Source organism: Arachis hypogaea, chromosome 8 (genome assembly GCF_003086295.3).
Source record: "Arachis hypogaea cultivar Tifrunner chromosome 8, arahy.Tifrunner.gnm2.J5K5, whole genome shotgun sequence".
Lineage (NCBI taxonomy): Eukaryota > Viridiplantae > Streptophyta > Magnoliopsida > Fabales > Fabaceae > Arachis > Arachis hypogaea.
Window position 1 is genome coordinate 10,976,455 of NC_092043.1, and position 13,511 is coordinate 10,989,965.

Genomic DNA, 13,511 nt, shown 5'->3' on the forward strand with positions numbered 1-13,511 from the left:
CCACATGCTTACTATCTTCATCATTTGGTGCTTTACTATATTTTTCTCCCCCATGATCTATATCAGTAATACTAGTAACTAGGTTCTCTGTCATCAATTCTTAAAGCTCTAAGAAATTGATGGTAGCACCTTTGGGGACACTTGTAATTTATATAGGTTCTTTACCCTAGTATTTTCATTTTATTTTCTTGTTTTTGCCTTTAATTAATTAATTATTTTAAAACCTCTCTTAGTATCGGTATGCAACCTTGATACAAATGTTATAGTGAACTTTTTTATATGTCGAATTGTTGAATTTCTCTCATCTCAGTACACAACAATGCAGAATTTCCTCTATTTAATATTGTACCTTGTGTGAGGGCAGATGATTAAAAGCACGAAAAGATTTAATTTCTATGAGCTTTCAATTTTGATGATTTTGCAACCGCAGATGATCTTGTATAAGAACATCTTATTAATCTAATTTTTGGTATGCAAATTTTGTTAATCTTTTGTTGCAAAACTTAAAATAGAATTTTTTATGAAAAAGGGAAAACAATGTAAAGAAATGTAGGATGAAGGAAAAAAATATCAATTAGATCATCTATGATAACAAATATTGGACACATGTTTTTTTGTCAATGAATTGTGCAAAACGAAACAAAATTGTTCATGTATTTCATTATCAATGATGGTGTGTGTTGCCACATAAGCATGGAAATGATGTAGTTTACATATAACCTTTTATTAACTGCTCTATATTTATCATGAATTCTACTAGAACAGTTTAAGTTTTACTTCAAAAGTTATTATCTGTATAACAATCTTTTATAAAGAAACATATCACAGCAGAAGGAGCAATATATATAAATACCATGGTTAAATTTACGTGATGAATTAATAGAATGACATTATGTATCTACTGTTTGCTATCATAAATAGGAATTAATTAAACCTAGATCTAAATCTTCAATGACTTAATTATCACCTTACTCATATTATTTATACACTATTGTTGACTACTAAATTATAATTAGGACAAAATACTTCAATAAACCAAAAGCTTGCCAATATTATATGGACCCCGCAAATCATAAAAGGCTACGTTAAAGTCCCAACTTCTATTTCTATATAAATCGAATCCATTGGATTCGAATTAGGTGCAAATTGTGATTGAATAGAAATCGAAGCTAATGGGTTCGAATTATGTTGTCCTTGCGAAATCGAAGCAAATGGATTCGATTTATACCTTGTATGTAAATCAAATTCATTGAAATCGATGTATACATGTACATAGCTTATGATAAATCGAAACCATTACTGTTCGCCACAAGGCACATGCACCTGTATAGCCATGACAGTGCAGCAGACCCCCGCACTGACCCATGTCCTCTAGCCTGGCGACGCAGGGTAGGCAACGGATGTGGAGGCAGGTACCTGACTTATCCCCGAACAGCTGCGTCGATAGGAGTATCATTATATACACACGGGCATACCTCCTAACTGTCTCATCGTCTACCCCTTGCGGAAGTTCACTAAACGTCTCCTGAAACCATGTGCACTTCACTGTGAATTTGTCGATGCAGTTCGCAGAAGGCAATACACCCAACAGCTCTTCAAACCACACCCACGTTGGGTGTCCACCCTCGATATGTCGCGCAAAGTCTGTCAGGCATCCGCTGACATACTGACCGTTGATCGGGAGCCCTAGCTGGTACGCTACATCCTGGAGGGTGATCGTGCACAGAGGCGGAGCCAGGTATAAGGAAAGGGGGCAACGGTCCCCCCTAATTTTAATTTTTTACATATAAATTATATTTAAATTTCAGTTTAGCCTCCCCTTAAAATTTTATTTTAGTCTTATTTTATTGTGTAAATATTTTTTGCCCCCTCTAATATTTTATCTAGCTCCGTCCCTGATCATGCACTCCCCAAACAACATGTGGAAAGTATGCATCTCAGGCCGCCATTTCTCTACGAATACGCTCACCAATGACTTGTCCAATCGAAACCAAGTCTCATTCAATCTTGCAAGATGGTACAAACCGGCCATCTGCAAATACGGAACGATCCTATCATGCATCGATGAGACTGGATAGCGATTTTAGAAAATTCTTGTTGGGCCAACCGTCCGTGGAAAGCTCTCGACCATCGGGGAGATTTTGGGGAGGAATCAAGTGAGAGAATATAAGATGAAAAGACACCACATCCAACTCAAAACCTTAAGGCGTCAAGTTAACTCCTCCACCACCATGAGTATTCGTCCATCACACTGCCGCAAAACACCGCGGGATACACCGCCCGGATCACCTTTGCCGGGAAGACTTTCGATGCTTCACCTTGAATACTCTTTAAACCAGACCGATTAAACCATCGGCTCTGATACCACTTGTTGGGCCAACCGTGGAGAGCTCTCGACCATCGGGGAGATTTTAGGGAGGAATCAAGTGAGAGAACATAAGATGAGAAGACACCACATCCAACTCAAAACCTTAAGGCGTCAAGTTAATGGGTCTCTCATCTTATAAACTCATCAATCTTCCTTGCTTTCTTTGATGTGGGACTAACTTCAACACTCCTCACACTTGCAACACTAACAATATTTTGTTAGAATTTGGTTGAATTAGTCCCACATTTCTTAGGATAGCAAATGGAGTGGGTGACCTAGGCTATAAATATGAGACTAAGTTCTCCATATTTTTCGCACCAGTCTGAAATACTTAAAGCTTGTATCTAACTTTTCTTCTCCTCTATACCTTTTGATTAGAGAGTGTTGTGAGGTGTAGTTAAATATTTGCTTTGAGGGTGTGGGTGTACTGGGGTGCCGGTGTTAGAGAGAAAGAAGTCTATGTGTTGTAACAATTTTTACATAGTGATATTCTCTGGTTGTCATTTGGCAACGGCCGTGGTTTTTTCTCCAGTAATTGGAGTTTTCACGTTAAATTCTTGTGTTGTAATTGTGTCTATTTTATTTCTCTGTGAAAGGTATTTTCTCAAGGGGAAATGGTGTATTATTCCCAACAAGTGGTATCAGAGCTTCGGTTCGGTGGGATTTATTCTTAGTATGCTCTGTGGTTGCAGCCTAGTCTGACCTTCCACATCAGAAAAGAATTTTGTCCTGTAGCTTGAGGTTGATCTTTGGTTGCTGTTGTTGTTGCTGGAAGGCAGTGTGACACTGTGAGAGTGCAGTTTGGAAAGGTTCTGGCTAAGGAAAGACCTGGTATTTAAGTGTGTCCATTGTGACCCACCTCTCTTTCCTGAGGACCCTTCTTAGTGCACGGTCTACAGTTGAGTTATACTATTCCAGTATACGGTTGCAACAATGTTAGGATATACAAGTGCTGTGAAGCTTGAAATAGAGAAATTTGATGGAAGAATCAATTTTGGCTTGTGGCAAATACAAGTCAAGGATGTGTTGATACAATCAGGTTTGCACAAGGCGTTGAAGGAGAAGATCTCTGGTATGAAGGATGAAGAATGGGAGGAACTAGATTTGAGAGCTGCAAGTGCTATTCGCCTGTGTTTGGCTAAGAATGTTCTTGCAAATGTGCAACGAATAAAAACAGTCAAGGAACTTTGGGATAAACTCGAAGGGTTGTATCAGGTAAAGGGCATCTCAAATCGGTTGCTATTGAAGGAGCAGTTCCATAATCTACGCATGGATCACAATGTGAAAATCTCCGACCATCTTAGTGCTATCAATGGTATTGTCTCTGAATTAGAGGCAATTGGAGTGAAAATTGATGATGAAGATAAGGCACTGAGGCTCATATTGTCTCTCCTTTCTTCTTATGAGTATATCAAACCTGTTTTAATGTATGGGAAGAAAACTCTGAATTTTGAAGAAGTTGCCAGTAAGCTCATTGCTGAAGAAAGAAGAATGAAAAAATGAGGGTAGCACTTCATCAGATTTGGCGCTTGTAGCTAGAGGTGACAATTATGGAAAAGAAAATCGTGGAAGGAGTGTACCATGCTGGAAATGTGGAAAGCCTGGGCATGTAAAGAGAAATTGTCCAGGTAATGCGGTTTCAGAAAAAGGCTCTCAATCTGATACTTGCAATATTGCTCTCTCTATGAGAGAAGATGATGTTCTCTAGAAGACAAGAAGTATCCTCATGGTATTACCGCACTGCCATGGATAAGGATAAGTTGTGGCAATCGGGTCCACAATTGCACACGGGCACTGGTTGGCGTTGAGATGCAAGGTTTGTGACGGAGTTATGTCGATGGCTGAAGAACTTCCAGGAAAAGCCAATTTGGAAGTTGCACCATGAATTTTCAGCAAGGTTTCAATCTGCACCAAGGGCAAATGCTTGGAGTGGTCTAATTCCAAGTGAGTATACTTCCATGGTGGAGTATGATAGTTCTCTGAACTATGATTGTCGGTATAGACAATGGCAGCAAAGAATTGTCGGTGTGACTATGGAAGCTGAAGATGTGTGACTATTTCAATCAAGGTGGAGATTGTTAGAATTTGGTTGAATTAGTCCCACATTGCTTAGGATAGCAAATGGAGTGGGTGGCCTAGGCTATAAATATGAGGCTAAGTTCTCCATATTTTTCGCACCAGTCGAAAACACTTAAAGCTTGTATCTGACTTTTCTTCTCCTCTATACCTTTTGATTAGAGAGTGTTGTGAGGTATAGTTAAATATTTGCTTTGAGAGTGTGGGTGTACTGGGGTGCCGATGTTAGAGAGAAAGAAGTCTATGTGTTGTTAAAATTTTCACATAGTGATATTCTCTGGTTGTCATTTGGCAACGGCCGTGGTTTTTTCTCCAGAAATTGGAGTTTCCACGTTAAATTCTTGTGTTGTGATTGTGTCTATTTTATTTTTCTGTAAAAGGTATTTTCTCAAAGGAGAATGGTGTATTATTCCTAACAATTCTTTATCACAATCGTTACAAAAAAATGTTCAATGCATAAAATTCTAAAAACAATAAACATTGCATACGCTAATTTTAAAAACATGTTTACAATAACGCCCTACCAATTCTTCATGGGTAACAACACAAATTACTACATAATTCATGACCCAATTCTTCAAAATTCTAAAAAAAAAAAGAAATTTACCAATGCATATAGTCCTCCACGGATACACAAAAATACAAAATATTAACACAACAATTGCCTAAGTGCATCACAAGTCCAAAAAAAATTTACATTTATTGTTTCAAAAAACTCAAAAAATTTATAGTTGTTAATCCTAATCATAAACCAAATCTAGTTGAATATAAGACTAACAACTTAAAAAATCTAACATACCCTACAATCATAATAGATCTTCTTAGGTACCATTTCAAGTTATCAAAATCTAATCATCTAATAACTCACTACTTCTAACATGCACTTAATTTAAAGATCCGTTCTTTTTTTTTTCTTTGAATAATCCTAATTAACGACTCCAAGCAACTACCACACGAACTATGTTAATGTTACTAGAACGACTAATTTATTTTCAAATTTTTTTTCACTAACTTTGAGGTGGACGGCGAGCCGATATAGACGATTCGAATCGTCCTCCATGTGTACAGATTCGGATCTGGGTAGTGGAATTTTTGTGTTTTCTAGTTCAAATGAAATGAATTTGATTTGTATATATAGCCAAATTCAAAGTCAATAAATTCGAATTAGTAGAGATGGTAACAGCAAGTAAATCAAATCTATAAGTTTCAATTTACAAAATCATCAAATCAAAATCGTTAGCTTCGATTTACTATGGGCTACTTCACGTGACTAAATCGAATTGCATGAATTCAATTTACTATCATGTATAAATCGAAACAATTTAGTTCGATTTACTAGCACATTTATCATGCACCTAGTTCGAATTCAATGAATTCGATTTACTAGTTTTTTATTAAATCGAATTGAAAAATAAAAGTTGGGACTTTGACATAGACTTTTATGATTTGGAAGATCCACATAATATTGACAAACTTTTGGGTTATTGAATATATCTAAAATTAAAATACATACGGACAGACGCTTCCGTTAATTGGGTCATACATTTAGTTTTAGATAGTAACCATTAACCAAGGACAATCTGAGAGTTGAGACATTTTAAGTGGGAGGAGGGCGGCTGAGTAAGTGGAAGCACCGGGACTGAAGCATGCCTTCTGCTCCTTCAAAGCTCTATTCAGGTGCGTACTGTGCTTTCACCTCCCCTTCAAATTCCATTCACTTTCTGATCCCTTTCTCTATTCAATCCGTTGCAGATGACGTCAGCCTCCTCGTGGTGACGCTCGACACCAACCCTTTCTTCTGGTCCACTTTCTCCTTCCCTTTCTCCGAATTCCTCTCTCATGTAACCAACTTCATCCCCTTCCTCTCATAAACCCTAGACCCCCTTCCCTTCCGTTTTCTCCCCTAATTCTTTCTTTATTTTTTTCAGGTGCTTGCGTTTCTCAACTCGATCCTGCTTCTTAGTCAGCTCAATCAGGTTGTGGTTATCGCCACTGGCTGCAATTCCTGCACCTACCTCTACGATTCTTCTTCCGATAAGAACCATGGCTCCACCACCGGTTCCATGCCCTCCCTCTACTCCGATTTGCTGCACAATCTCGAGGTTTTCCTAGCTGGGGACCAGCAATTGGCAAAGCCCAGGGTTAATGCTGCAGGTGGAGGAGCTCCTCCTCCTTCGCTCCTTTCGGGATCCTTGTCCATGGCGCTTTGTTGTATCCTCTTCCACTCATTGCATTCAATGCTTCTTTTAGTTATGAAAATGTCTTATTTTAAATGATTAGGGTAGAAGTTTAGTTATGTATTACTTCTGATATCTAAGAATTTTCACTATAGACTTATAAGTGTACTGTGAGATATTTGCTTGACCTGATTTGCTATTCAGATATACAGAGAGCTTTTCGTTCGGGGCCCATTCATCCTCAGCCTCGGGTGTGTATATATACATTCTTATATGCTTGCCTAATGCCTAATGCCTAATCATTAGTGTGTTCTTAGATAGAGTTTTATACTGCACTTGAATGTAATGAGTTGCTGTTAGTCAAGTGTGGTCGGTTTAGCAATATCTTTTTTGTTTTAATGGGCATGTGTTTTAGTTGATATTGTGCTACCAGAGTTGAGTAATGAAATGAGAGGGAAATACCTAAATAAAGATCATTCCAAGTTATAAATGAGTTGTGAAATCTAGTTTATTCTGAACTGGTATAAATCGTGGAATGAGTATTGAAATATGATTCACCTGTTCTTTTATTTTATTTGCGCGTTTTGGCTTTATTTTACCATTTGGTTAAAGATTTGCAGATTTTGACTAATAAATTTTGTGTATTTGCTAATTTATGAACAGATTTTGTGTTTGCAAGGATCTGCTGATGGACCAGAACAGTATGCTTCTCCTGATCTTTATATTTTATTATTTCACATTATTCGTTTTGTGCAATGAACATTCACTCTATTTTACTTCCTTACAGGTATGTGGCAATCATGAATTCAATATTCTCTGCGCAGCACTCAACAGTATGTAGTGATTCTTCACTTTACTTTTCTTTTTCTCTGTATTTCACTTTGACCTCGGCATATTTCTGGGCTAGCTGTTATGTTCTTGGGCTTTTTCAGGGAGTAGTCATTTAATGGGACATAAAATTGCTAGTGTTTTTATGTATGACTAATACTTTTGTAACACAGGTCCCTATAGATTCTTGTTATATTGGTTCTAACAATTCTGCATTCCTCCAACAGGTGATTAAATAATACACATGCACATTGAATGATTTGGTGTTGCAGTTACTGATATGTTATATTGGCACTAACAATTTCATTTTATAATATGAATATCAGGCTTCGTACATAACTGGTGGCATATATTACAGGCCTCCCCATTTGGATGGGCTTTTCCAATATTTTTCAGTAAGTTCTCTTAATTGGCGGAATTGTGATTTTTTTTTGCCACTTCTCTGTTCATGATTAAGTAATAGTCTGTGTCATTCTTAAGATTTAGAAACCTGCAACCCCAAAAAAAGTCTTTTTTGCCATGCTTTGTTGTATATGGTTGGAAACAAATTCTAGGATTTATAATGATTCCTTTACAACTTTTGATTTCACTTGGGGTAGGATCTTTTCTTTTTTTTTTTCATCAGGTTATTTATATTATGATTTTATTTTCTCAACTTTTGATGCTAGTCTAACTTGTTTATACAGACGGTGTTTGCAACTGATTTGCATTCTCGTGCCTTTTTGCGGCTTCCTAAATCTGTGGGTGTGGATTTTCGTGCATCGTAAGTTATTTCATGTGCTGTTATCTTTTTCTGTTGCAGATTTCTTATCATCATTTCTTCTTTATATGTTTCTCCCTCCCATCTATAATGCTCAGAACATTCGGACTGCACCCTAGCTTCAAGCAAACTTATGATTCTTATGTTTTTCTTTTTTTTTTCCCCAATGCTTTTCTTTCTTTCTTATTTCATGTGGATTTGAAGGTAGTACATAGCTATTCAAACTTTGTTCTCGATGTTGCATCTGTGGTACATTATGGTGGGGTTTCCGTTTGGGACTCTTTTGTTAACTGATTGTTGACTGGAGAGAAGATAGTGAGAATTCAAAGGGAGAGGGGATTTTCGTTAACATTCAACATTCGATAATACAATTTCTACTACTCCTGTTTATACTATTTCTAGTAATATCTAATATCTAATTTTTCCATTAATTGGGCTGTGCCTAAATTATACTCATTACCTTACTATGTATCCCCCATATAAATGAGAATATTATAATGTGAAAATCAGACTATACATTTGATATCTTTTCTTTAGCAACCCACACCTGGCTAATTGTGTAACATTCATTTTGCAGGTGCTTCTGTCATAAGCAAACAATTGACATGGGCTATGTATGCTCTGTATGCTTATCCATATTCTGTGAGCATCATGATAAATGTTCAACTTGTGGGTGAGTGTTCATATCATGGCCATTTGATAATCTGTTTCTCTAAGCTGCATATAAGATTCTTTGACCTTGAATGAATATATCGTAGATAGTCTCATGTTATTTACATAACCCGAGGGTTCCAGTTTCATCTCATGTTGTTTACCTTTTTTTTGGTTTTCGCACGTTCTGCAGGTCTGTATTTGGCCAAGCTCAATCAAATGTTCCCTCATCTACTGACCGGAAAAGAAAAGCTTGATACATTATGGTGTGTTTGATGCTTAACATTTTTTGTTACTGCCACTAGAAAGCAGATCAATCAAGGTTCTCTTCCATGTAAGCAGCGTGACGATATTTTGGCGTGAAATTACCTTGACTGTCTTGTTAGGCAACTGAAGTTTCTTAAGAGGTCATTGTAGGTCCCAGAAAAATGAGGGTCATTGTGTATACTGGATAGTTGCATAGCAGGATAGATACAGAAGAGCTTCATAATGGCCTGTCATTTCCTTAGAAAGCTATGATTAGCACCATATCCAATGGTGGGCTGCGAACTTTATTAAATAGCATCTATTCCTCTCTGATGAACCATCGTGAACTTTTCTTGTATTGGAGAAAGTTGGGTTCTATTAAAAGGCGTCCATTTTGTAATGATGTCTAACAGCAACCGGCAATGCAATCAAAGCATTGCATTGGTAACCTTATGAACAGAGTACAAGATGTCTTGATTTTGTTTATTTTAATTTCTATCAAAATGGTTGTTAAATGACATTATAAACCAAGAAGATGGTTTGTATACTGTTTTTACATGGTTATTTATTGCTATTTGAGAGTTAGTTATTATACCGTCGAAAAAATATTTATAAGAAAGAAATCAATTTTAATTTGAAGTGATATTTTAACAGGTTGATAATATATAATTTCTCTAAATTGGCTTAATCTTGACTTTATCCCATGTAGATACATGATGCGTGAATCATTTTGATCCAGACAAGTTTCAAAATTAATTCCATGAAAACCAAAGTTACACTAGTTGCTTGAAATGGTTTAGTTAGTTCCTTGTATTTTCAAAGGACTGATTTGACTTACATTTACTACTTAGAATTTGACTAATTAAAATTTTCAGTACCGAAATAACTCAAATCATGTACCTACACGGATCAAAGTGAGCATAAAAACCATCAACCGCCTATTAAGTAATCAGAAAAATAAACCTGCTCTTAAGTGCTAATTCACAAAGCAATATTTTAGAAGCCAAATGATACAGTTTTAACAAGCACCAGATGTAAATGTTATTTACCATTATTTACATGAGGCCTAGAACTTATAGGAAATAATGAACGAATTCATTTTACATTTTGGATAAGGCCCTATAAGCTCCATGGTGGATATGTGAAATTCGACATGGCCATGGAAGACGCATCATCATTAGAGTGCCTTTAGAGCGAGTTTACTGCCACTGTGAATACCCTTTGCGGCAACTCTTAACACAGCACGACTTTTGTACAGCCTATTATGGTCATAAAAGACATTAAGAAATCAGAATGGCGGGTCAAGGAAATAGCCATCGACATCTTTTACAAAGGAATTCTCAGTAAACTATAAACTGTCTTGAAAGAACTCTCATTTGCTAAAAATGCTAGGTAAAAGAAAGGGTTTACATAATAATAATTTGAACAATATATTACTTGAACTAAACAACATCCAGCTGGAAGTTCAGTCTGTCATATAGGATTATAGGTCATGGAAGATCATAGATAACCATTATATATGCTTGTCCTTGCAGTCTCTCAAATTCAATGTTATCAAACCTTTAACTCATCTTAGCAAGGGGTAAAGAGTTTACAAATTTATGTCTCTAATCAAGTTTGCAAGTTGAGCTTTACTATTCAAGTTCATCTCAACTCATGTAAGCTTCATGTGTTAAGGTGAACTCGAGTTTGATTACCCTGCTCAAATTATTAACTTATTTTTTCAAAATCAATATCGAAGCAAAAGGTGGTTCCAAAGAATAGTTTCCATTATGCAGTGTGTCTATCTTTGTTATGGCTAGGAAAGGAGAGGCCAGACAAGTATGCATATATATATATATATATATATATATATATATATATATATATATATATATATATATATAGAGAGAGAGAGAGAGAGAGAGAGAGAGAGAGAGAGAGAGAGAGACCCCGCCAAAGCAAGTCCCCAGGTAGACAAAGCATAAAACAACTTCCCAGCTTCCCAGATATTAAAAACCGTTTCCAGTTTGCTTGTACCAGCCAAAGCTTTTGATAGAACTGCCATGAAATGATTTAAAATATAAGATAAATCAATTTGTTGATTGCACCTGCAGCTAGTGCAGAATATTTCATACAAAATTGCATGAATGCAAGAGAATAGAAGTAACAAAAAGTGAATACAATTAGTACCATGGTATATAAAACAATATCCTGGTTAATCGGCAATCTTAATACTAATAATAAATCTCAAACAGAAAAAGAACAAACCAATATGACTAGAGAAACTAGTATTACACTCATCCAGCGTATTTATCAGGGAATCTCAATTTTATATATATTTACCATCAATAATAATGGTCTTAACAGCTCAAAAGATACAGTGAGATGACAAACCAGGTTTATAGTTATGGTTATTATATACACTATTTTCACCCTTTCACGCATAAAAATGTACAAGGGCACTATGGCACAATTCAGTAGAATCATTACCCATTTCATTCGAGCAACAGACTAGATCTTTACACATAATTTCTATAGATCTAATGGAAGAAGCAAATTATTCAAAATCTGAAGGTCTGACTGCAAACTTACCTTTCTGCAGTTGCTCTGGAGATAACTTCTGCAATTAACGAATCACAACCACACAAATTCATTAGATACATCTTATCAAATAAGCAATAACATGCATAAGTAGCAACCAAACACATACCAGAGCCTTAGGATTTGACAGAATGCATCTTGCCATGAAGTTTGCAACTCCATCAACCACATGTTCCTCACTGATGACTATGTAACTTTCATCATCAATCCCACTCCTTTCCTCCGAATTACTTGGCTCAAGATCATCAGTAACCCAAACCCACCAACTCGGTTGTTGGGAATCAACATTGATCAAAATATCAGCACAATCATGATCAAATTCTGTCAAACGTTCAATGTCCAAGTAAATTAATCCATTATCAATGTAAAAACATTTTATATAAACATCTAACTATCATATCATATATTAGTAATGAGCTAAAGTAACTACCTTCCTTACCCACTACTTAAATTTATTTATTTCTTTGGATGTGTACTTAAATGGTTATCTAAACGAATAAATTTGATTGAATGATGATCAATGCATAAAAATTAAACTTTAATATAAATGCATAATTGCATAATGCATATATACCAGTGGCTTCCTTAAAAGGAAATTGCATGGCACCATTAAACCCTTCCTGCTGCAACAACTTGAGCTTAGCCAAGTACTCATCAGACTCCACGGTGGAAACTAACTGATCATGAAGCTATAACCATCAACAGAAAGAAATTGTAAGGTTTATCGATCACTATCAATATGCCCAATTAAAAAAATAAAAAATAAATAAATTTTTTTTTTTTGTCAGAAAACGAGATCCCTCGAGGAAATAAAGCTGTATTGAACAAACATACATCAGAGGGACAATTGTTCAGAAAAGAGGGCGATTCAGATAGGTTCTGAAGAAGCTTCAAATTCTGCTCGAGCAGGTTCCTGAGGCGGCGATTCTCCGATCGAAGAGACTGTAATTCTTCTTCATCCGAGGGACAGTTAGCGGCCGGAGGTTCCTGGGCGGCGACGTTGTGGTGCTTGTGGTGGAGGTAATGATGGCCGTATTCGACGGCGGCAAAAGTGACATCAGCAACCTCAAGCACCGTCTTGGCCACCTCTACGGCTTCACGGTGGTGTCCCATCACGAAGACAACGATCAATTTGAGGAGGGAACGTGGAATCGGAACCTGAATTGGGCAAAGTGCTTCGCTTTCGAAACCCCAATTGATTTTCTTCAATTTTCTCCCAAAAATTGAGAGAGTCGTCGTTTTGACGTGCACGTGTCAGAGAGCCTCTCTACTTTTTGCACGTTTTCATATTTTAATTTAGAGCTTGTTTGAAACCATTTAAGATAATAAAATTTAAGTTTAAAGAGTATGAAAATTAATTTGAAAAGAATTTCACTAGTGAGTAATGAGATGTGTGAACATCGCGTTTACATTAAAAGCAAATATCTCGTTTGTATTAAAAATAAACATCCCATTTATATAAAAAATAAATATTTGTATGCACATAAAATTTTTACTGCATATCTTTGCCCATTAATAACTTCATTAAAAGTCGTAATATCACGCCTTCAACACCAAAAATGGGTAATAAACTTGGGCTAGTAACAATGGTGTAAAATCTGAGAGATTAACAAATAATTATCAATAAATTAATTATTAATCAAGAAGATTAGAAAAATAAAATTTTGTAGTTTAATGTGATAGAGTTAAATAAAACGAGAATTTTAACACTAATTTCAAAAATTTTGGCTCGAAATTAGGCCGAACATACCGAATCGAACAAACCGGACCCAAACCAACCCAATAAGCATTTGAAGAACTCAGCTTCCCTTCCTTCCTTCTT

The 13,511-nt window shown here is 36.2% G+C and overlaps 2 protein-coding genes across 2 annotated transcripts; one reads left to right on the top strand and one right to left on the bottom strand.

The window, feature by feature from the left end:
• The first annotated feature begins 5,872 nt into the window (after positions 1-5,872).
• LOC112706073 (general transcription and DNA repair factor IIH subunit TFB4) lies at positions 5,873-9,651 on the top strand. The gene is made up of 11 exons (XM_025757168.3): positions 5,873-6,121; positions 6,197-6,285; positions 6,373-6,655; positions 6,826-6,872; positions 7,285-7,322; positions 7,409-7,454; positions 7,623-7,676; positions 7,776-7,844; positions 8,136-8,212; positions 8,787-8,882; positions 9,054-9,651. The coding sequence occupies exons 1-11, from the start codon at positions 6,091-6,093 to the stop codon at positions 9,115-9,117; spliced, it is 894 nt and encodes a 297-aa protein (XP_025612953.1). The 5' UTR covers positions 5,873-6,090; the 3' UTR covers positions 9,118-9,651.
• A 424-nt stretch (positions 9,652-10,075) lies between these two features.
• On the bottom strand, positions 10,076-13,037 carry LOC112706074 (uncharacterized). The gene is made up of 6 exons (XM_025757169.3): positions 12,524-13,037; positions 12,264-12,378; positions 11,799-12,010; positions 11,681-11,708; positions 11,038-11,146; positions 10,076-10,365 (listed from the first exon to the last, which is right to left on the bottom strand). The coding sequence occupies exons 1-6, from the start codon at positions 12,800-12,802 to the stop codon at positions 10,284-10,286; spliced, it is 825 nt and encodes a 274-aa protein (XP_025612954.1). The 5' UTR covers positions 12,803-13,037; the 3' UTR covers positions 10,076-10,283.
• Between the last annotated feature and the right edge of the window lie 474 nt (positions 13,038-13,511).